Source organism: Cyrtonyx montezumae, unplaced genomic scaffold, assembly GCF_038088225.1.
Source record: "Cyrtonyx montezumae isolate F1298 unplaced genomic scaffold, pur_monq_1.0 scaffold_4, whole genome shotgun sequence".
Taxonomy (NCBI): Eukaryota; Metazoa; Chordata; class Aves; order Galliformes; family Odontophoridae; genus Cyrtonyx; species Cyrtonyx montezumae.
Genome location: NW_027072045.1, coordinates 32,647,703 through 32,673,029, shown reverse-complemented (window position 1 = coordinate 32,673,029; position 25,327 = coordinate 32,647,703). Strand labels below are relative to the sequence as shown.

General features: G+C 40.7%; 1 protein-coding gene across 2 annotated transcripts in view; it reads left to right on the top strand.

Moving 5' to 3' along the window:
* PRKG1 (protein kinase cGMP-dependent 1) overlaps positions 1-25,327 on the top strand; it is a 406,800-nt gene that overhangs the window by 368,819 nt on the left and 12,654 nt on the right. For both annotated transcript variants that reach the window (XM_065746469.1, XM_065746470.1), the window contains exons 10-11: positions 8,795-8,891; positions 23,346-23,485. In XM_065746469.1, the coding sequence (XP_065602541.1) occupies positions 8,795-8,891; positions 23,346-23,485 (237 nt within the window). The remainder of the gene's footprint in view (positions 1-8,794; positions 8,892-23,345; positions 23,486-25,327) is intronic.

The window sequence follows — 25,327 nt, the reverse complement described above, 5'->3', positions numbered from 1 at the left end:
ATACTCCACTTCCTGCCTCCATCCCTTTTAATTAAAATTGAGTAAAGGTTTTGTAAGTCTATACTGTTGTGTATCTTGTTTGAACTATTTCAGGATGTTCTTGACACTAGTCATATTGCAAAAGTGGAAATATTACTTTCCAAAGTGGGACACTGAATGAGAGTCTTGTTGGAAGCATCAGGCTGTTTCTTTAGAGAAAAAAAAAAAAAAAAAAAGGAGAACCACATGGATCTAGAAGATAAAATGCGCATTTTGGTGATGTGCTAGTAACACTGATACTGTTGTGAAGCGGAGCCCAGGCTGATGCAGTACCCACCTGGGTTCAGCAGGGCATTTGCAAAACAGTGGAGGTAGTTTGGGTGGGCTCACTGTGGGCATAGCTATACTGCACGTTGCTGCTCTGCTTCCCACTGCCTGTGCACGTGGTGGGAGCTCAGAGCTCAGCACAGCAGGCAGGTAGGCTGGCAGTGACCTGAGCCTGATGGTGATTTTTTTCCAGTAAAACTCAGATACCCCATTGTGTTTTTACCTGCACCTTCCTTTGAGTTTCAGTGAAAACAAAGGACTCAGCTCCCTAAAATCCACCCTGAACAATCTTGTGTTCTGTTGAAAGGTCTCTATTTCACATGCAGCATTATCAACAGCCATTCAGCTGATGGTTTTTATGGCAGTAGAAAGTGATGCATATATTCTTCTGGAAACAGACCTGTGAGTTTTCTCACCTGTTTCCAGACCCAGAGCAATGCCAAGAGCTGTCAGATTTCTCATGGCTGTGATCCAGGCAGCGAGAAAAGATGTTTGGAGAACTGCTAGCTGTGTGCAACCACTTCAGTTCAGGCTTTTATACTGCAATTAGACATTTTCCATGAGCTTTAATTAGCAGTTATTTCACAGAATGATGCAATTAACCTTGATCCAGTTAGCCTTGTTGTTGAAAAAAAAAAAATCCTGAAAATCAATGATAGAGAATCCCCGCAAACTGTTTTGTCAGAAGAGCAAGGGAAGAAACCATGGTTGGTTCATCCAAGGAAATTTTTGCTTCCTTCTGGCATATGAGTGAATAGTATTGTGTAGTAATAACAGGAGGCAGGCAATCAAAATTCAACCGTGTTCGTAAGAGGTTGTTGCATCTGCTAGGATGGAGAGAATTGGGGGCTTTTCTGATTAAGTTGACTGTGAGCATAGACACGTATGCATGTGTAGATGCACTTTAAGAAAGTGATGCATCGCCCTGTGTTACAAGAGGACAGGTTCCTTCAACAAACATATGGAAAACTATAAGGTCTGTAGGACTTTTTTTTCTAATTAAGTTCTTCTGTGCATGTCCTATATTCAGATAAGATCCCACTGCAGTGCTTATGCTTGTGCTAGACAGAAGGCACAGAAACTTATAGGCGTAATTTGTTTAAGAAGATATTACCAAGGTTTTGTCACATTTAGGAATTCAACAGTATTAGCTTAAAAGTTAAGATTTTTTAAAGAGCTTAGATGTAGAAAGTCTTTGTCAACTGTTGTAACTGACTGCATTTGAGTACATTCGGATACATTTCTCAGGGAAATTGGCCTCTGTGCAACAGAAAGTCTTTAAAGCCTCGTAATTCAAACAAATCTCTTATTTGCTTAACTGTTGAGGCAACTCACAATGAGCACAGCTTAGTATAACAGCATAACACTGAGTTCACATTGCAGAGTTCTAATTGAAAAATAACGTACATTTAAAAAGGGGAAGATCATTTCTCTGATAGTTTTTTAACTTTATGTTTTTAATTTCAGATCTCCTTCCCCTTCCAGAGGAAGTTAGAGATGCCATAGCTTTAATGTCTGTTTTAGCTGCAACTCAAATGCTCACTTTCTGTAAGAAAATCTAAACCAGGAGGTATGCTATTTCTCCTGATTTGAAAGTCATTGAAGGCAAGTACACTGCAAGTTCAAGTGCTAGTAGGTCAAAGAGAAATTCACAGCCTTGACAGCACAAACTTGAAAAGAAAGAACACCTTTCTTTTCAATGCAGTTCTCCAGGCAGCTGCAGCTTCCAATTGCATAGTCGTCCCTAGCACATTGCTTTCAAAATCCAAATGAAATCTCTCTGATTTGGATTTTCAGTCAAAGGTATAAGAGAGAAAGAAGTGGTAGCAGCTAAATCAGGAATTAAAGCCACTGCACTGCTGACCTCAGAGAGGTGGTCTGGAAGAGGGAGACCTGAACAAAGGAGAAGCTTTGTTACCATTATCATACTTTTTCCTTATATCTGTCTTTCTGAAGATGACTTGCCACTGAGGATTTGCTGCCCTCCACCAAGGAAGAGCAAAAAGGAAAACACTGTATTGATCTTCAGTCTTCCTTTTTTTTTTTTTTTCTAATTGCAAACAACAGTGAAAAAGTAAAAAGTTTATTTCTATCTGCGTTTCTGTATGTATATGTTTATACGTATCTGTAGATAACTTTACATCTCCACGTTATCTGTAGGCAGATAGTTACACAATTACATGTATCTGTAGATAGATAAATAGATACCTTTTACTTTTTCAGTGTTTGCAATTAGAAAAAAAAAGCAGAAGAGTAAAAGATCAGTGTTCTTCCATATTCTCCTTTGATGGAGGGCAGCAAATCCTCAGCTGCAAGAAAATCCTCACCCTAACAGGTCAAGATCTGTGGATAACACCCATCCCTCCCAGGAATAGGTTAATGTTAGGTTAGCAAATACTGTGCAGAGAGTATTTATGGACATACTAACCTGCCTCAGCTCTGTGTCTCTGTGAAAGAGCAGAAAATCCCTTTTTGGGTTAGGATGATGGGACGTCAGTGTCCCTGCCTAACGTTGCTGCTGATGGGACTAGCCACGATGGTTCTGTGCTGGTACTTTTATCCAACAGTTTGTTGTTTCTGATCAGTGTCTTCCTGCTTTCACTCTTCCTGGAGATGTCCTGGTACAATTTTGTGATTATGTATTTGTGAATGAGCTAATAAATGGCAATAATGAGATGGAGTTTGAAATGAATTCAGCTTGTCTGTAATGTTACGTGATTGATGGTAAAGTAGGTAAGAAGCCAGTCTTCTTCTGGCTGTTTTTGTTCTTACTGATCACGGCATGTATCTGAAAGAGAATTTGGAAGCAAAAAGGTGCATTTGCATGTCACGAGAACAACTGATACAAGTGGAAGAAACACCAAACATAGATGTTTCCCACATAGAGGGAGGGAGGGTACTCAGGAGATATTTTCTCTCTGCTACTGTTGCCTATCTGCAGTTTTGGAATGAGCATCTCCCTTTTTGCCCAATGTAAGCCTGCTGTGCACCTTGTGGGATCAGCCAGATTGTGGTCTCCTCAACAGGGTTCTGGGTTAATACCCTTGGTTTGGGGGTTTGTCCAAGGGCATCTCCCCACACGAAGTACGTGCTGACTCCAATAGAGCTGTATCTTGATCAGACTCTGGAACAGGTGTTTTGCACAGGGGTGGGACCTCTGAGAGGAGGAGTGGCAGCCATCAGGGAGTAGAGATTTGCTCTCAATGCCTCTCCAGAATTTGCTTTCAGGCATTTCCAGGCTCTGGATCTTGCTGGTTGTGTAGAATACAGTGTTGCTGTGCCATGCTTCTGTCTGTGGTTAATCCTCTGAGCCCCACACAAACAGGGAGTAGCTGAAGGTAAGGATCTCATGGAAACGCATGAGGTGCTTTTTATTGCTCTTTCACCCATATGACCATTCATAGACCTCCTGTTCTCCCAAATCACTCCAAAATGCCTGTATTTTGGAGCAATCATAGCAGGCAGGCAAAGGGCTGCCCAGGAAGGGCTTGGGAGCAGTAGGACCATTTGCCATATCTACTCTCACATTGCTTTGAGACACAAAGCCTCCTCGTTACGTGAATCCGATCCATATCTTCTGCCACTCTTCATTCATGTTTGAAATTGCATCCCTCTTAATAGCATTAATCTCTCCAGAATTTTTTCCGTGACTTCAGAATAGCGGTCAGCCAAACAGCAGCTGGATGCCACGAGTAGTTCCAGGTTGGTTTTTTTGCCAGCACTAAAACATGTATGTTCAGGGGCACAGAAGAAAGTAGCGACAGCAGTGAAGATTTGAGGCAATTTTGTCTTTCATTTATTACAGACTCATATTTTTTTTAAGTGCAGCATCAGTTGAAGCAGAATGCTAGAAAGAAATTAACCATATTATAAGAATTGCATGGAGATACACTGAGATAAAACCCTAATTTAGCAGGCATCAAAGTACAGCTTGCTTTCGTGATACTTTTTTCCCACCCCACTTGTGGCTCTCAGGCTCATTGGACATATGCTTTCTTGCAGGCTGGAGCTGATCATTGCTATCCAACCATTGCAACTCAGGTTATTCAGGTCTTCGCAGAGATTCTGTCTTTCTATTTGCAAAAAAAGCATTGCTTCTATGTAGTAACTGGACCAACAAAACTGAGTATAAAGGCCAATAAAATAGCTGTTAAATGAACAAGTGTCTCAGTGAGGAAGGCTCCAAAATCCTGATTTTTATCCAACCAACATTACTACATTTGCTTATGGAGAAGCTGGTGGTTGGTTCCCATTTGGTTACAATTTACATCTAGTTGGCAGCACACAGGTGGAGAGAAGCCAAGTTTTATATCAAGATGACTGTTTGGTAACAGATGTCTAATGTTTCCCAACACATTTAGTTCATGTGATAGGAATCATGAGTTGGTTTAGTAAAGCTGAGCAGTTGGGTAATTACAAACCTTTGCTCCCATCATTTTCTCTTCTTTTTAGCTGCCTACTTATGATGCTTCTGGTTTTTTTTTTTGCATTTATAGTTTTGGGAAGAAAAACTTGAAAAGTGTTTCATAGTAATCATTGCCCTGTGAAGCAATTGCTTATTTAAATGGTTGGAAATCTCTAGCAGTGTGGAAAGCCACGTTTTCCTCTCCTGATCTGCATAACAGGAATTACCCAAAAGCTTCAGCTGTGGCACCAGTGCTGCTTTCTCGAAGTAAAGGACATGTGGACAGTGGCATTTACTCATGATCTCCCTGAGAACTCTGCTTTCTCACACCGAACAGCTGTCCAATCTGAAGATGAGCCAACATTGACTCCTTTTAATTAGTGACCCTTTAAGGGTATTCGTATCATCTGGAGAGAGAGAGTAGTGGACCCACACCCCAGCTCTTCCATAGGAGCACACACATTCTCATTGCAAACTGTTGCTGGAGTGAGATTTTGGTAGTTATCTCTGTCATGCAGATTTGCAAGAAACCTTGCAGAAGAGCTTGCTAGACTCTGCATGATGCTAACCTGTGACCTCACTGTGATCATTTCCTCCTCTCTGCTGTTTTCTCCAATTCCCAGTGAGGAAGATACCTCTCCTGTTCACTGCAGGAGGGAACTGTGAGCCCCGCTCGTGCTGGTTCTGTAGGGTAGGTTACCAAGCACTGTTTACTGTACACAAAAAAAAAAACCATTATGAGTACAGTGGGAGTTGATACCTTTCCAAAAATCACGGCCTTTAATTTTTAAACTCTTTTTACTAAAAGAGAGCAGGTTGCAATCTTTGCAAAGATAATGTGAAGCACAGATTTTATGTTATTCCTTGCTATTTGAATCATGTTTGGGTCATGACAAGTTCTCCATATATCTTTGCTTTTTTGTGTGTGTAGTTAGTGTTTAAAATACGAATATTTTCCATCACCCACTCATCCAGAGATCAAAAAGTCATGGTTAGTTTTCTTTTTTTCTCTTTGACAAATTTTGGTTTACCTGTATGGGGCTGCTTATTTAGAATACAACGGCCTTTCTCATTAGACTTCTGAATACCAGATGGGAAGAGACCGTGGCATCTGCAAAGTGGTACTCAGAGTGAATATGCCCTGACCTGACACACACATATTTTTCCTACAAAATGCTGTGTTATTTCCCCATCAGCTTACACAGGTCTCTGCTATTCATCCTGTCTCAGTTACTTTCCCAGGGATTATGCCAAACATCTTCTGCAGTGTCTAAGCATATTCCTGTTGACACATTATTTTTTTTTGTCTATTTCTCTATTTCTTTGCACTGCTCTCCCAATGTTTCAGAAGACTCCTCTTTGTTTTGTAGGTTAACATTAATATATCCTTTATATTTTTGCTTAGATTTTTATAGAGGACATGCTACAAAGTCCTGCTAGTTTTTGTTTAGAAAGTGATGTGCTCAAATGAACAAAGTTGAAATATGACAGTTGAACACATATTCTAAGTTTTAGGATGAGGATTATGCTCTGCTTTCTCACTTATTAGATGACTTGAGAATATTCAAACTTGGAAAATTATTATTTAAGGGACTGAAGGGATCTGCTCTTAAGCTTTCCAGGACTGAAGTGTGTAACTCTGTTAGTCTCTGGGAGTTTGATTTGAAGGGGGACTTTGACCTTTGTAGCTGGGGATAAAATGGAATTTTATCTGGCTGCCATAAGTAAGCATGTGAAGGGCTTGCATGCTTGATTTCACTTTTTTTTTTTTTCCACTGTATATTTTTTGCATTTCTTTTGTTACCAGGATGATTAGAAAACTGCATCAGATTTGTTTTGTAGGCTTCATTGCTTAGGCATTTCCAGGGTAACTTGTGGAGCTTGCAGGGACTGGAACTAGCATCCTGCTTGCCCTGCCATACAGGGGCACATGTTACCTACTTTTGTCCTGTTGTGTCACATGATGTGTACTGTGCATCATTTTTGTACAGAATAATTTTCCTCCTTCCTTCCTGTATTTGGAGACCCTAGCCTTTCTGACATGCTGCTCTTTTGCATGTCCCATCCTCTCCTTCCTCAGTGTTGAGTAATCTTCACAGCTTGCCCAGCAGAGAAGACATGGTGACTGGTTCCCTACCCCCCTGAGCACAAAAGATGCCTTCCTCTAGCATCCCAAGCCTTGGGCAAATTTAACACAGGGCTTTTTTGACAAACAGTTTTGCCTCAGTTGTTTTGGTGTTGAATGGAAAATTTCCAAGCTGGGTTTTCATCTTTCAAGCAATTATAAATTATTAGAGGTATTTAACTGGTCAGGAAAGCAAAAGATAATTTGTACGCTGTCTATATATTCATCATGAAAATTAGATCCAGTCTCGTTGCACTGTCAGCCCTTAAATGATGTGTCTTTTGTGATTTAGAAGGGAACGTACCAATGTGTCTTTCACTTATCAGTGCTTCTTTCAGCTCCAGATTTACTATGCACACACCTCACGATCAGAGTGAAGTGATCAATAAGCATTTGTGGCACTCAAGGTTATCCCAAGTTCAAAGCAGGCTCGGAGCTGATTACTTTCCAAAATCGGATGTGGTCAGGCTGCTGTGGTCACAGGAGCAAGGTCACTGGGGGTATCTGGTGACAGTATAAATAATAAAGCAGAGCTTATCTAGTTTGTTGACAGTCCCCCTGACCCCAGATAAAATTATTCTTTATTGCGTTGTTTTTCAGGCTTTTCTGTGTGATCTCTCACCTTTTGTGACACCTCTCCTTATTTTTCTCTTTCACTTCAAATTTTTCTCCCACTTTCTCCTCCAGTGCCATTTCAGTTGTAAATAATAATAATATTAGAATAAGATTATTAGAATAAAGAAGTTGTTTGGAAGGGAGTAAGTCAGCAAATCAGTGTTATTACTGAATAAGATCAGAGACAGACATGATGGTTAAAATGCATTAAATAGACAGGTAGCTCATGGATAAGCCTATGGTATTTTATCTTTGCTCTAGTGTTTATTATGCTCAAATGAAGCGTTTGGCTGAAATAGTGGATTATGACCTATCTGTTTATTGCAAGATAGTATGCTAAAGACAAATACCAAAAACTGTGTTTGCAAACCCCTTTCCACCTTCCATGCCTCTCTTCATGATACCATCAATGCTCTTTTCCCATACAAGTCTGTGTCACTGACAAGCCAAAGGTTGAACATGCCCGGGGACTCCTCTGGCAGCTGAATGTCAAACTTTATGGAGTGGGTGGATCCTGATCATCCATTTCCCTTCCGAGCTTTTCTAAAAATACCACAAACCTTGACAAGGAGCTATTTTTGAAGAATCATATTCATGAGGATAGTCATGGGAAGCTTATTTTGGCAGGCTTGCATGTGTTGCATTTGCATGCTTCCCTAGTTAAGGACTTTGTGAACTTCTGTTGCGAGCCAGTTGCACATGAGCTAGAGAGAGAGAATCTGGATTTTGGGACCTCCTTGGCTGGAATTTCTACTCCAAGTTGAGTTTATAGAAGCAAAAGAAGTGAAGATATCCTTGTAGGAATGTTAATATGTGACTGAAGTCATTCATTTCAGGCATTTGCACACCAGCCCTCAGCTTATCGGATCTGATTTCATAAAACCTGGCTGTGATTTCTCTCCAGGGACCTTAATGATCTTGCCACTTTCAATAATCATTTATAGAAAGTACTGCCAGCCTGTGGATAAGAGAAACTCATGCAAGAGACTTTCCTTCCAAAAATACTCAAAAGCCCACGCTCTCTTCGCAAGAAGATCAATAGAAAATGTTAAAATGTAGTGTTTGTTGGGTAGCTGGAGCTGAATTACAGTACCAGATACTTGCATTGTAGGCATGCAGTGGGTACGTTTGCTTCTCTCACTTTGCAAATTGTGCAAATTGGAGTTATGCTCTAATTGGGACCAGTGAAACGATGAGCGTGAATAAAAGCAAACTCTAAGAGATAAGATGGACATTAAGCAGGTAAACGCCGTTCCACACTCATGCCATGCGGGTACAGTATTGCGCAGTACTCATGTTTGCACCTCTAAGAAATTTCCATTTTTTCGCATAAAAAAATCCAGATATGAAGCCGAAGCTGCCTTCTTCGCCAACCTGAAACTGTCTGATTTCAACATCATTGACACACTTGGAGTCGGAGGTTTTGGACGAGTTGAACTGGTAGGTAAACTTTTCTTCTCTGTACTTTGTGTGTTCTGGAATCAGTACTGTGTTACGAGTCTTTTCATTGCTTTTCATTATTACACCAGAATTCCTGGAAGAGAAGTATGTGACAGTATTCTGTGTTTTCTAATGGTCAAAGAAAGCTGCATCATATTTCTGGGTAGATACAATTGAATGAATAAACACTCTGCAGTGATTGTGAAAAGTTTATATTCCCATTTTAGGAGAGAGAGGTACGTGTCTTTTCTCTCCAAGTGATCATACACTGCAACAGAACTGTTTGTGACATTGGCTGCCGTTTAATGGGAACCTGAATAGTCATACGGTATTAAAATTGAAAGAGAAACCTAAAATCTTACTTAGCCAAAACTGGGATAACTGTATGATGCTTCTCTGAGTAGCTTCTAATTCAGGTCTACAGGTAGATCTACAAAAGCTGTAGCTTCAACGTGTGAACTGTAATAACAATTCACAGAAAAATGCTCGTTGCTGAATTTTAGTGGAAAAGCAAAAACTGAGCTTCCTTTTTGCTCTGCTTAGATTTAGAGCCATATAGTTTTCATTGAAACAAAGTCTGAGCGGGAGGAGACTGGAAAGGCATCCACTGTGTGCCCATTTGTAATCCAATGTAAATACTAAAATTTATCATGGAAGGAAGGAGCTTAGTTTACATCAGTGTGCTAACCGAGTAATTTCCAATACTGAACACCAAGTGTGTTAAGATCTCCTGTAATTAAGGGGCAAAAAAGTGAGCAGTTATTGCTACCATCACAAAATTCACTGAAAATCCTTGTTCTGCAATTGTGTGGGAGCCCAGAGCACCTTCTTATGTTGTGTTCTCAGTGCTGGAATCTGGAAAACGTGCAAAATAAGCGTTTTGGTAATTATTTGCAATGTAATGGGTAAATTCTATGTTAAACATCCAACTCAGTCTTCCGTGTGATTAACTTCTAACTTTACCTATTTAGATTTATGTAAAACAATGCAGAAGAGAGAACATCAATGAGAGCTTTGATTTCTTCCTGCATTTTTGCTTTCTTTTATCATGTGTTTATTGATATAATATTAACAACCGTTTTTTGGAAGTCAGTCACCAGAGCTCATGTCCTTTCCCTGTTCCTTCTATAGCTGTCTGATGCCGAGGCCACTTCAGAGCAGGAGTTTAATTCAGGTTGCGCTGAACCTCTCTTTTGAAGGCCCTTCCACAGCATAAAGCTCAGGAGATTTGTTTCCTAAGTTAGTAACACCATCAGCTTCTCTGCTCCACTTAACCTGTAATGAGGGACCTACTGCTATGGGGCTTGCTTTGAAAGTTGGGAAAGAGTTTGCTAGGTTCGGTTTCATTTCTAAGTGCTTTTTTGTAGAGGTGTATTGTCAAGCTTTGAATACCTCGAGGGAAGATGCATGAGGTTGTTATCACGAGGTGTTGCTCCAGGAACCCTAAAGCCACAGAGATGTGAAAATTGGACTGTCATTGGTGGTTATGAGTCCTCTACCTTGGGGTGCAGTCAGAGTTAATTTGTAAGCTCTAAGATGCTGATGAAAAGTAAATGGTATGCTTGCAATGAACATGTTGCTACTTCAACTTATCAAATCAGAATCTGATAGAAATATTTAAATTGTAGGAGATTTCCAAATCTCAGAAGCCTCCAAGAAGCCATACTCGGTCTACAAAAGGGGAAAATGGGAGAAGCATTCCCATCACCTTTGTAGGAGTTTTTTTGTTGTTGTTGTTGAATTTAGCACCCCTTGGCCTTGCTCTTAGAGGCAAGTTAGGTCATGTTCTGGGCAAATTATAAGTACACCAGTGAATCAGACAGAGAGCCTCCAGCCTTCTCATCAGCTTAAACCACTCCCCATATTAGTTTCCTGTTGTCACTGAAGTTGCTCATGTGGAGTGGTGACAGTTGTTCCCTGCATTGTGATCCTATCACGTGCAGGAGGAGAAGACAGAAATAGAAAATTTTTCCTTTAGGAAAGGTGCTTTGGTAATCAAGAGAAAGAAGATGAGCAAGAGGAAGACTGCGGGAAAATGTGAAGGTACCAAAGAGCTTGTGGGTACTGCTGAAGTGAGCGTGATAAAAACACACACTTAGTCACTAGGAGTCAAGTGTGGAGAAAGAACCTTAGATTACAGTTCCTGAGATCTCAGTTACTTAGGAAAAAAAGATGTATTACATCACTAAACAGTCCTATCCTTCTGCTAAAGAGACTGTAGCAGTTCCTAAAATTAATAGTGAATTACACACGGAAGGATAAAAATATTGAAAAGCTTAGCTTAACGCTCTGGATTTCATTATTTTTCTTCATTACCAAGGAAAGCTATTTTAATACTCTCTTGGCTTTAGAAAACTAATTGTCTTTCCAAATTGCTGCTTCAGTGCTGAGCACTGGAAAGTGAAGTCATCATGTTATCAAAGCAGGAAACTTATTTTCATCAAAACCAAGCCTAGAATTGCTACCTCTAGCAAAGTACATATTTGTACTGTGCAGTTTTGTACACTCTTGTGTACAAAAAATCTGTTTTATGGTTTAAGGCTATAGCTGCTAAATAATGTAGTGCAGGAGCTGACTCTTTTATTCCCTGAATGTATTAGTGCACAGCAGTGCTGGAATTTGTTCCTGGGAAACATTCCAATTCCTTGCACTTTTCAAGAGTAAAATTGATCGAATTAACCAAGCGCGTTTTAAGGAAGAGGATTATTACAGCTCCACCTTGGCTGCTGTAGGCAAGCCCCTGGGCATCTGCATACCCTTGAAGCTGGTGGTGTCTGGCTGCAAGCTGGAATGTCTGGGTTTTACTTTAGGACTCACTGGCCAGGACCAAATAATGCTCCCATTTGCCTGTGTTTTAGTGTTTAGGTGTGGTTTGTGTAAATAAGCTTTGGTATTCCAGGCACCGCTGTGAATGCTGCCTGTCTTCATAGTTCATCCCAAAAAAGTGAATTTATAGACTGGTAAATGTTTTTTTAGTCAATTTTCAATTATATGGAGATGACACGTGGAAATATCTTTTTGTCTTGGTTTTATTCCTCCAATAGAAATCTTATCTCTGCAGTCTCTTGTGGTGGCCAGTACTAGTAAGCTCATCTCTTCTGGGACCTTTTTTAGGTCATTTTACTTATTGTATATCAAGAAAATTTTCCAGCAGCTTTGCTGCTGTGCATAGTTGCTAGGATTTTTAATGCCTCTATGATGCCCCTTAGGGGTGTTGTTCTGCACCTTCCTCTCTGGCTTGATTTTGCCACAGCTTCATCAGAGATCAATCTTCGGGAGACCACAGCCTGCCCAGGTTGTCTGATGCCACATTCCTGGGGCAGCCCTCCTGCGTTTCCATCCTTAGCTTGGCAGAAGGGAAATAGTAAGACTGGGCTTCTTGGTTTTCAATAGTACATATTAACTGAGGGTATCCACTATTTTTTGTCTTCTGAGCACTGTGTCAGCTGAGTATCTTCTGTGTTGAGATCCAGACACCTCAGTAACACATTACAATAATTAATGAATTCATTGTCTCGGGTCTGTGTCCTGCAAAGCACCATGTTGCAGAGCACGGAGATGTAGGTCAGGAGTGCTCAGCCTTCATAAATCATCTCTCCTGAACTTTATTGCTCTTGTCTTTGTTCTTTAATTTCCTTTTAATGTAAGCCCTATATTTCTAATCATCTGCTCCACATCAGGCATTTTGGATTTAAATCAAGATTGTATTAGACAGCTCTGAAATAAATGTATCGGGGTGTCTGAATGTACGGAGTTAGAGTCATTATTGCTCGGAAATCAGTTCATGCAGGTGATGGCTGAGCACAGGTAGCCTAAAAATCAGCCCAGGCCTGCAGCCATGTCTTGGTTCTATTGAAGTGCACAGTTATTGCTTTGAGCAATCACTCAGATGGAGGAAGGAGATTTTAAATTGCTCTTGTTACTATAAAATTGCACAAATAATATGATTCCTCCACATCCAGTCACAGGTTTGGAGTCGCCAACCATGGAGGTATTTAAGGAATATTTAGACATTGTGTTGAGGAATGTGGTTTAGAGAGCAACACTATTGGTGATAGGTGTATGTTTGGACTGGATGATCTTGTAGGTCTTTTCCAACCTTGGTGATTCTCTGATTCTCTGATGCTGTGACTCAGGACATTCTGAAAATGACAGTGGGAACAGACTGAGGATAAGCCCAGCACTTTTCTCTGACTTGACAAAACACTTCATTGCATGTTCCAATGTTCAGCAGTGTTGCAGAAGTCAGCAGCACTTGCAGCACATATTTCTGGCTGGAGTGGACCTAAAGAGATTACCCGTTACCCGACAGCAGAATCAAAAACATCCAACCAGTCTCCAATAGTATGTCACCCAAAGTCTGTAGGGAATGAGGTTTCCACAGCAAGTTATCCCAATGCCTACCTTGCTGTAAGAAAAATCTCCCTGCCACTTAACACCTCTCAGCTGTAGCCAGCCTAAGTTGTCCTTTTCTCAAGCAGGCTCAGAGGCAGTTTCTTTTCTTTCCTTGTAGTATGGCTGTATGTATTCTAAGATTGTTACCACATGAATACTATCACATGAGAGTGTTATCACTGGAATATTCTTCTTTAGGAAAAATAAATGTTCCTCTTTGGAATTTTACCAGTAATTCATGCTTTCTAGGCCAGTGATTATCACGTTTACTCACTCACCAGATGTTTTCCCCTCTTTTAGAAGTACCCCAAACTAGCTGCTTTGGTCTAACCTGGGCCTTCTTATGGTCAGGCCAAGCAGGACAGCTGCCACAAAGTGCCTGTGCTGTATTTGAATTGTTTATTTCAGGCCATCACTGCAATTTGTAAAATTCAAATTGAATTCCCTTGCTCTTGCAAAAGCACTTACCATCCTCTCTGGCTTGGCTTTAGTATGTGCAAAGCTAATAATTTTCTTCTTATTTTATTATCCAAGCCATTAATGAAAGCAGTTAATGGTGCTATATACTAGACAGATGCCTTTGAAGTCCTCCTCAGAACATTGTATCAGCTTAGTGATGGCCACTAAAAACTAAATTCCTTTATAAAGTGGAAATTAATAAAGACATATGCAGCAAAAACAAGCTTTGATTTCTGCTGCATTTTACTTGGAGCATGAGACCTTTCTTAAATGGATAGTATGGCATTTTTCATTTTTATTTATGTTTTAAGAAATATCTAGCTACAGATGATGTAGTGCAATCAAATTTATTACAGCCTCTAGCCTTCTTTGTAAACAAAAGCATTAGTGAATTAATTGGATGGCAAGGAAAAATACCCTATAATTATCTTCCAGTAGAGTGACAGATGCATAATTCAGACATTTATTAGTGGAAATTTCCCATTCTGTAGCTGCTGTTTTGTTCCAACTGTCATGAAGCTTTTCATTATGGGGATCAGCCTTGTCTTTGAAATCTTGGAAATACATATTTTTTTAATTGTTAAAAATCCTTTGGCCCCCTTCCTTTTGAAAGATTGGGTATTCTCAGTGCACTCAAGGTGAGAAAACTGATGTTTTTACAAAGGATTTGAAGATCACGCATCCGAGCAAATCCCACATTCAGGTGACAATGAAACTGCTGCTGAGGAGCTGAGAAAAATACTCCTTTTGAAGATTTGGCTAATTCTTTTTCTTCTTGGCCGTATGCATGGGGTTGATTTGAAACTTTTAAATGATACTACCAGATGCAAATGGAAGACAGCAAAGATTCTTTTTTTCTTTACTTTTACCTTAATTTGTAATTCTTCATGGATTTGAAAACAGATGGGCAAGTGTTGCTCTGTAGATTAAAACATATTTCACTGCCCACAGCAGGGAGGTTGGAACTAGATGGTCTTTGAGGTCCCTTCCACTCCAAGCCATTCTATGATTCTGTATTCTCGGGTCTTGTCTGTTAATAGAAGGGATGCTGTCAAGGGCTGGAAAAATGAGATGCCATTCGTAGCCCATCTAACAGCATCAGAGTCCTCATCAGGATACGAGCTGTTAAGCTGAAGGCTTGGGCTCAGGCTGAACGTAGGAGTAAGACATAAAAATAGGTGCCATACTGCAGACAAAGCCAAACTCAGGAGTGTGGCCAACTCATGTATGGTATTGGAGTCTTCAGGTCTGCCTCATATTTTCAAGAAACCACAGTAGTGAATGTTTCCCTTAGCTTTAGCACATCTTAGCTATATAACCCTTCTTCTGATATTTACATTTTATTGAAATTATATTATGCATGAAATAATTTAAATTCCTCACAGGTTTTTAGCCTTTTCCTTCTAGACATTTTTAAGAAATAATATTTACCTCTGGGGTTTAGAGAAAGGCACAGATTTTAATCTGTTTCCCAATGTCCTTGCTTATAAAAAAATTTAGCTGTACACGTTGTCAAGTGTTGAGTAGGAATTTTCAGTACAGGGATCAAAACTGAGAGTTACAGATTTTGTGTTTGCTTACGTGCACTCGTAGAGTATAATTCTGCAGTTTGTTTTCCCATAGAGTCCCATAGCACTTAGGTTGTGTTGTGTGGAGGGATATGGTAGTGAGTACCCAACCACTTGAATCTAGACATGTTCAAAGATGAGGACAACAGCATGGACAGTTTCCACTCTGCTGACCATTTATGATTCATTCTTGATTCAGCCTTCTAGATTTGATGTATCCCAAAAACTTATTTTTTTTGCCCTGTGATTTTTTATTTTTTTTTTAATCTTGAGATCATTTGTTTTAGTCTCCAGTCTTACCCAGTGCAATCACCATGCCTGTTCACATGTGGGCCCCAAAAGCACGTGCTGTTTTTAGGGCAGGTGAACTTAGCCCACCTCTTCTTCCAACAGCTGTAAGCACGGAGCTAACCAAAAACTTGTTCATGTGCCACTGTGTGTGAGATGGATGGAAGAAGCACTGGCTAGTCTGCTTGTTATGACTGGTGATGCACGCTACAGTATTTCTCTACACCCTAGGTCAGGAGAGCAGCTGAATCTTTGCACATCTTAAGGAGATGTGCAAAGTATCTTCAAAATCTTAATAGGGACATCTGAAACACTATGAAGCATAAATATGCTCAAGATACTTCCCCAGTTTCCTATTAACAATTCCTATTGTCAAAAAAAAAAAAAAAAAAAAGAAAGAAAGAAAGAAAGAAAAGTGTAAGGCAACAAGTTTTATTATGAGGACGAAATAATAATAATAATGATTATTATCTCTTCATCCTGGGAGAACATAAGCATATCTAACACTGAAAACACGCTGTACTCTTTTGCTAAGGGGAACAGCCTCCTTGGTTGGTGCAGCAGCTCAGCTGTTGGGATTAGGGGATCTCAGTTTGCCTTCTCCTTAGCCTGTATGCAACCCAAGTGCTGCACTCAGCAACAGCTGCTGCTATTTTTGTTGGTTCAGATGCATCTATCTGGAAAATAAAGGACCCCGTACATGCCAAGCAAGCAAAAGCATTTGCACTTTAGCTCCCAAGCTGTGACACAAAGATACTCACATTTTGTGATAGCACTGATTTCTCCATTCCTCTCAAGTAATGCACATAGACTGCAGCTAGCAATGGTCCTATGGGAAAGTGCCTAAAGTACCATCTTTGTTGGTATTGAGGTATCACTGTGCCCACAGGGATTGTTCAACAGCAGACGGCAGCAACAAGATCTTGCCTGTGAGTGATGTACACAAGATTTCAAGAACAGGCCGTGGCCAGCTCTGAAGGAATCACTGTTGCTGAGTGTTTAGGAAAAGCCACATCTCCGGAGTAAAATAAATATTTTTACTCACAAAAACTCCGCTCATTGTATGTTCTTATTTAGTTAGGAGCCAGGCCAGCTGCCAAGAGGATTAGCAGAACACGCTGAAGCTTATGAGCAAAGTTTTTGTGATCCTAGAGTCCAGAAGCTGGAGAAGTTCATGTTCAAATACATCCGTTCCGTCTGTTAGAATCTGGGGACTTGTCAGTGTAACTTTAATTTTAGCTGCAAAAATGAAGGAAGGATTAAGTGGGTTCAGGCTTGCTTTCATGTACATGGGTCTGTTGCTCTTTCATGTCTTTCACGGCTTTAAGTGTCTGGACAAGAGTATCACAGAGGAAAACATCTGTAGCAGCTCTATAGAGAAAATGCACAATTGTAGGGCTTCTTGGAAAACCCATAGCCAAGTAAGAACTGCAACCCAAGCAAGAACTGCAACCCAGAGGCACAACATCTGCAGTAAAGGGGAAATCGAGAGATGTTCTTTCCATTCTTCTCCTACAAAGAAGATCATAATAGGAGACAGGGCAGTCAAAATAGCATGTCCTCAGTCTGCATCTGGAATATGACAAGGCTGAGGCACCTCACTCATCTTCATTGAGAGTAAAACCTTCTTCCAGGGATTGTTCTACATTCTGGTGACTATGGATCAAAGTGTAAAGGTCGGCTTGTATTTTATCATTTCAGTTCTCCACAAAGTTGCACAAAAATTGCTAACATTGTGGATTTAATATAATGCATGTATATATATGATTATATAAAACAAAAACAAAAACATGGAGAGAGAGAAAGTTGTGACAAGGGAGAAGGAAGCAGAAAGAGGAAGAATAAGAAACACAGATACATGCATTTACTCTTGAGGCTTGGAGTTTGTATCTATTTTCCCAAAAAAGCCTGAAAAAGCACTAAGGTAAAACCATATTTATTCGTAAGGGAATTGTAGCTGTATTAACAAATCAGGCCTTGAATGCGCTGTGTTTCAGAAGCTGCAGAAGTTTGTACACTGTAAAGCAAAACAACATTTTTGGAGTAGTTGTAGTATTCTTATATAAGCCCAGAAAGCCCAAGAGAAGCCCTTTAGAAATAAGGACTGAAAAGAGGAAGGGAGATTGGATTTCTTCTGTTGTCCTGATTGTTTTCCTTCTCTTTCACCATCTCTTTGTCCACTTCTTTTCTCTTCCTGTTCTCTCCTCCCGTGTGCTTGCATCTTTTCTCATCCTTGCAGCCTTCCAGTTCTGCTGAACTCCCTACCAACACATCTTCACCCCACTTCTCAAGGGATTTTGTTCAAGTTTCTTTACCAAAACAGCATTAATTTTTTTCACTGATGAAAAGTTAAATGTAGACCTGTGAATTGAAATTATTAGCAGGAAAATGAAGCCCATTTCTTTGACTTGACCTCAGATCCTCTTCAAGGACTTTCTTTGAATGTATGTGACCCATCTGTTTGGGTTGCTTCATTCTGATGACTTCATTCTGATGACAAAAAATGCCTGCTGACCTGTGCATGGGCATGATGCTGAATCACAGCAAAGAGGAGAGGGGAGGCAATGGCTCAGGGGACTCAGCAGGCCCCATGGGGCGAAGAAGACTTTGGGGCTGGCGCAGAAGAAAAGCTGCCTTCTTCAGCTCCTGCTCATCCTGATGCTGTGGGGCTTTCTTGCTTCTGAGGTCTGGAGGGTGTCACGTACGGAGGACAAGAGTTTCTATGAGTTTGGGGTGGAGACAATGGGAAGGGCTTCCACCACAAAAAAAAAAGACACGGAATTCTTGGTGTGGATCCAGAGAAGGGCCACAAAGATGATCAGAGGGCTGGAGCACTTCTATGAAGGAAGACTGAGGGAGCTGGGATTGCTTAACTTGGAGGAGGCTCTGGGGAGACTTAATTGCTGCCCTCCAGTACTTAAAGGGAGAATATAGACAAGAGGAAGACCAACTTTTTACATGGGTAGGTAGTGACTGGACAAGGAGGAATGGTTTCAAATGGAGAGAGAAGATTTAGATTAGATACTAGGAAGAAAGTTTTTACTCAGAGGGTAGTGAGGCCCTGGCACAGGCTGCCCAGAGCAGCTGTGGGTTCCCCATCCCTGGAGGCTTTCAGTGCCAGGCTGGATGGGGCCCCAGGCAGCCTGAGCTGGTGGGGGCAAGCAGCTCATGTCAGGTGGTTGGAACTGGATGGGCTTTGAGGTCCTTTCCAACTCGAACCATTCTATGATTCTATGATAAAAAGCAGGAGTCTCATTGTTCCTATGTAGCCTTTCCAGTTAGTACAAAGATTATGAAGGTGCAGCTGTGGTTCCAGATCTGACTGTGATATCCCATCTCTGCACCATTTGGACCAGAAGAACTGTGAAATATGTATGCATATATCTATATACATTTACATAGGTATCTTATACATATAGGCAAAATACCTATATATGCAAAATAAAAGCAACTATTTCTTTTTTATTATTAAATTGTGCTTCTAATATAGACTCATTTAGTTATAAACAAGATTTCTGCTGTTATTTTCATCACTGGTATGCATATGCAGATATTTCCTGCATGAGAGTCCTGCAAAATGACCTGTTCCAATCAATTTTACCTCTCCTGTCTCTGGTTTTGTACATCACTTCCTCATTGTGGTGCTTGGCTTTATGTAACCATGCTCTTTATTGAATTTGCTTGTCTTCTGAAGAAATAAGATATTCCCATTCCACAAATGAAAAGGGTTATGTCTTCCTCGTGAGATTCATTTCTAACACTGATTAGTGTTATGTCACACAGATTCATCAGAAGGGAGTCTCACCAGAAGAGCATCAATAGCACCTCTAAGTTTATGAGGATTCAGTATTTTGGGGACTTTTGTGTTGGAAAGGATGGAGTTTGATGTTCAGCCTGCTTTGCATTTAGCAATTTTGTTAGCACAAGAGAGGGAAGAGGGGCCAAGTGCCATAGCACAGTGATGAGATGGACACATCATGGGAGCTGAAATGTATGCTTGAAAGTGGAGAGAAAGAGAAATAATATACTGTACCCAGCATATTTTTTTTCTCCTCACCTCTGATCTTTTCAGTAAAATAGACATCATCAGAATTATCGATGAATGTGGACATTTACACTGGCAAACGGTGCCCTACTGTTAGTGCACTGCATCTCCCAGAGAGATAATTTTGGAGATTTTTGCACTGGTGAAAAGGCAATGACTGTGTGAGGACAGAGCGAGGAACTGAGCAAAAAACAGAGAGAAGGGGCCAGAAATTCTTTTCACTTACAAAAAACAGAAAGATAGAGGCTTGTGGTTACTCTGTGCCGACCATCTCACGGAGGAATGATTGAAACCGAAGGCTCCAGTGGGTCTCCACCAAATCAATAGTCCTGGGGCCTTTGATATTTAAGATGTTTCTTCAGATTGTGTCTGCTCTGATCTCCTGAGTGTATAGCAAAGTTTGCAAGTTGCCAGCCTTGGAAAACTGCATGCTTTTCCCCTTCTCTTGAGCATTAGGAGATTTTTGTGGTGGATTTGTTTGGAAGGCTGAGCTTTCTGCCTGACATATCTGCCTCCTTCTGAGCTGAGAGACAAAATCTTTGTGGTTTTCTGGCTTCATGTGCTTTTTTTTTTCATTACATTTGAAGGACAGGGTATTCTTTGCCTGTTCTCAGCATTTCAACATGAATCTTGTATTTCAAAGCAAGAAGTCCAGGTAACTTCTGCTTTTTTTTTTTTTTTACTTTTGAAGTCAGATTAAGATTAGATGTGTTATTTTTTTTTGTTGTTGTATTGTATTTGCTTTGCATTGTAAAAGCAGTCATGACAGTTATCACATTCAGCAATGGCAGTAGAAACCCCAAACCAAGGGGAAGACTAATGCAGGCTGAAGAAGGAGAAGGCTGCAATATTCATCGTCTATGTGGACAACCAGCTCAGAGAAAAACATAGGAAGTAAGATGATCCAAAATTTAAGCCTTAGCTTGAGTACCTCACCAGTGTGTTTCAGTGCATCAGCACATTTAATGCAAATTAATCCCCTGTGCTCTTACACTGATGTAAAATCCTCTGTGTTCAGAAGCACATCATGAGTAGCAATGGAAAATTTATCAAATTCTCCAGTGGCATAAGGTCAAAGTCTTCCATTAGCTAATTGTGGTTGCATGTTTGTTATATATTTAAGCATTTATGCCAGTGATTACGTTATAAAACACTGAATACAAATGCTGCCTTTTGCTTCCTTATAGTTATTCCTTTTTCTGTACTACTTTTGGAGGTATACAAATAAGTATAGGGAAACAGATTCTTTCTTAGAGCCCAGGGATCCCTGACAAAGCAGGATTTTTTAATTATATATATATATTTTTAAGGAAGAAATAGCAGTCAGAACCTACAGTATCAAAATGATACATCAAAAAAGGGCAAACTGAAATTGATTCATATTACGCTTTATTCTATAATTTTGGAATTCAGCGGTCTGAGACTTGACCTGCTTGTCATGTTTATTTTTAACACTGACATCTAAAAAAGATGAACATTAGAGAGCTAGGGATTTGTGTTCTGAGTAAGTTTAGAAGTGCTAAATATAATTTTATTAACAACATTTCCTGTTGAGATTGCCTGAGAATTGTTCAGATTTGCTAGTGGAGCTACTTTTTTGGCTCTCGTGTTCATTTACTGTTTGTCTCTGGACAACCTAACTGGAAAAAATATGTGCTAAAAGAAAACAGATCTGATCTGTAACACATTATATGGATTTGCACGGGCTCTTGCTTGAAATAATTTTCATGGTATCTGATTCACTTCACTTGGGTGGGTGAGTCTGATGAGAAGCCCAGCAATCCAAATTGCCATCAAAAGCATGATGGATAAGTTCTTCAGAAGTAGATTTTTGATCATAATGAATCTGAATGGGTTGTGGGTTGTTGTTTTTTTGTGTTTTTTTTTTTTTTTTTTGCAAGATTTGGTAAATTGCAGTCAGCCTAAAGTTTTTCCCTACTTCGTTATTGTTTCTTTCCCTGTGTCACCTCACTAATCTCCCCACTTCCATCGAACAGCCTGGCTTGATTTAGATCAATGTCAAATAACTTCATTCAAACAGTTGTACTAGAGTTCTTATGCCATTTATTCAAAATGAAAGAAACTAAGAAAAAGCCCTAACCCCAAACCAAAAACATTTTCTATCACTTTCATTCTGTGGTACATGCAGAATTTCATTCTGCTTTGACCTGTGGTCAAAAAGCATCGTTGTACAGCACCAGTTCAATAAATAATCAGAGAGCTCTGTACATAACTTCAGAGATGAGGAAAAAAGGTCTTTATTTTATGTGGATTGTTTAGGCTTTGGTACCCTGTCTCCATGACGATTAAATGGCGATCACAGACTTTGTGCCAAGATAACGAGTCTCTGTGTGAAACGCAGAACAGTGCCTTTGGAAAAACAAGTTTCACGTGGGACTGAAAATACTTGTGGCTGCAGGGAAAATGAATCACCACAAATCTGAGGACAGAAACACCGAGTGGTTTTAAAATGGATAAATACTTGCATATGTATGTGCATCCTTACTTACTTATTAACGTGTATACTTGAGCACACCAGTGTTGCACCAAGAGCAGTGAATACAGACCTGCCAGTCAGGCCCTGCAACAGCAGGGTGCTTTTCTGAATGTAAAACTGGCGAAACTGAAATATCCACAGGTGTTCTGGGGAAGCTGAGAGTCATCAGGAAGTTCATTCCATCTTCTTTCCTGACTTGATTCAATTCCACAGTCCTAAACCGTGTCATACAAATTACACGTTGTGAAGTTGTGCAGCTTCGTTTCTAGCAGGCAGTGACGAGGTTTGTGGTGGTGACGTGAGCTAACTAGGAGGCTTGATGGGCCAGTGATGAGGTTCTCTCTTGTTTGCTAGTGCGGAGAGGGAAGGGCAGCTGGGGGTGAGGGAAAGGCTCTGCCCTAAAAGGTGGTGGACATGGAGCAGGCTGTGCACGGCCCTGATTACTGGAGCTCGGGGTGCACTGGGACACTGCTCTCAGACGTAGGGTTTGGGCGGTGCTCTGTGGAGCCTGGAGTTGTATTTGATGGTCCTTGGAGGTTTCTGCCAACTTGAGATATTCTGTGATTCAGTGATAAGAGGGGATGTCCAAAATGGGAAGGGTGACTCAGTTGTAATTCTTGTGGGGATTCCTACCTGCTGCTCAGAGCTGGGAATGACTCGAGGCTCCGAAGTTACCAGGGTAACACTGGTGAACAAGCAAACAGCTCCCTTCAGCCTCATCTCTGGAATTTAGGCTAAAAATAGGTGGCTGAGGTTTAAGGTTAAAAGTAAAGACGTGACAAAGCGGCGCTGTTAAAAAGCCAGCTCTACTCATCCCTTAAAAACATCCAAGGACTGCATTTCCCAGCCAGAGGCTGTGCATGTGTTACTACTTACAGGAAGCTTTACGAAAGCTGTACATTAGCTCGAAACATCTTCTGACTTGAAAGTAATGCTGACAGTTATGTTTTCCCTTCAACCATGAGTTCTGAAAATGGCTTTTCAATTTTACAGCATATCCTAGTAGCAGCCAGCATTGGGTTGAGTAGCAGTGGTTTGAGAAATCTGACTTTACCACTAAGCTGTTGTCCAACTAGATGGTGCTTTCCATGGAGGAAGTTTGGTTTTGAACTCTTCTGAAGGGAGCGGGTGGGCCCATGCAGTTATCCTGCTCCAGCTTAGTGCCCTGCTTCTAACCAGCACGTTTGCCTACTTTACCCAAGGTCCAGTTGAAAAGTGAAGAGACGAAAACGTTTGCGATGAAAATCCTGAAGAAACGTCACATAGTGGACACGAGACAGCAGGAGCACATCCGCTCAGAGAAGCAGATCATGCAGAGCGCGCATTCAGACTTCATCGTGAGGTACTGTCCCTCTGTCCCTCACACTGCCATGATGGAGCCACAGCATGTGATAAAAACCCCATAGGAATAACCCACGCACCATTAAAAAGACACTTCAGCCATAGCTTCCCTGCAAATGCAGTTCATAGAGTAAGGTCCAGGCAGTGGATCATTTCTCTTCTAGCTCATTAGCTCCAGTTCAGGGTCCATTGACTCATCATGAGTAATTGTGCTAAAATCATAACCCTCCTAAAAACTTAAGCAAATGCAATGCCACAGGGAAGAAGAACAGGTGCCAGTCATTTTTATTTGTTTTTACCCTCGCAGCTAAGTTTTCTGATGTTTTAAGATTATGACTATCTGTCATCAGGGAGCAGGGACAGGCCCTTACATGTTTCGGGATCAGAAAACTGGATGGTTAGAAACTCTTACAGGGTAATGTATCTCCCTAAACTGGGGCTATCTGACAGGAAGATATCTTGCTTAAGCCAAGGGTGCTTCAAAGATGCCTGAAGCCCTTGACTTATGCTGGAGGATATTGATCCTTTCCCCAAAAAGAGCTCCAGAGAGGCATACTAACTCTGGATAGAAACCAAATCCCTATGACAAAGTGCAAGGGCAAGTGTGTGGCAGGGCCAGCCACCTATCAGCTGCCAAGGGGATATTTCCTTCACATGCAGAACTGCTGCAAGTGTTGGCCAAAAGTCTGCCTGATCCCTGGGATTCCCCAGAAGCCCAGGCTTCACCTACATATGATTCATTGGTGACAACTGCATGCTGACATCGTACCCAGCTGTAATTTCCTTCACACTGTAACATTCGATTCACAAACACACTCCTGTTACCTAGGCTAGGGCCAAATATACCTTGCAGGCTATTTCAGCAGATAAATCTATTTTCTGAAGCCGTGAGCTGGCTTAGTATGTTGATGTAAAGGGAGGTGAAATGCATGGACAGCAGACTGGAGGGACATGTTGATACCGTTTCCAAAATACCCACTCGTCAACAGAAGGCTGAGCCTACAGACATTTTCTGATGGAGCCACTATGTTCATAGCTAATAAAATAAATACACCAGAGTTTCTTCATTCTCACTTTTGTTTTACTCTTTCAGTAGGCAAGTGGAAGAAGGATGCAGTAGCCACAGATCTAGGGCAGTGTGCTGAGAAACAGTGATAAGATGAACAATCCCAAACTTTTTCCTTTTCCAAACTAAGCTCAAAAAGGACAACGGTTACCAGAAGACAGAGTGAAGGAACAGTTTTTTACACTGCTTCATGGCCTTGCAGTTTCGATGTAAACCCAGCTTTTAGTTTGGTACAGCCTTCCCAGCACTCCTGCATAGAGGACTTCAGTCAGACTGAGCAACCTGCTTCTTCTGTGTCCGTTTGCTTATTCATGTGTGTCCCTTATGCCTGTCTGAAGCTATAACATTGCTATATACATTGATGCGGCATTACGCTTTATATAATTTTATTTGCATAGATATGTAAAATGACTGTGAAGCATCACTCACAAAGCATGCAGTTCAGATGAAGGCAGTATCCCCAGACTCAGTCTCCTCTTTTCTTCTCATGTCATGCAGTAATTCTTGTTCTTTACAGTAATAAGCCTCTCCCAGACACTTCTAATACCCTTTGGAAATCCAGCACTGGAATGAGACTTTCTAAGCCATAAAGCACCAACCTTTTCTTATTACGTAGGCCAGAAGCTAGAAAATCTTCACTGGTTTATCAAACTGTATACCTGCTTTTCCCTGTCTCTTTTCCTCGTGCAGCTCCAAAAGGGTTTGGTATTGTCTCCTAGTTTCATAGTATTTTTATACCCTTTTTTGGGCCAGACCTGTAGCTCAGCTATTTTTGTT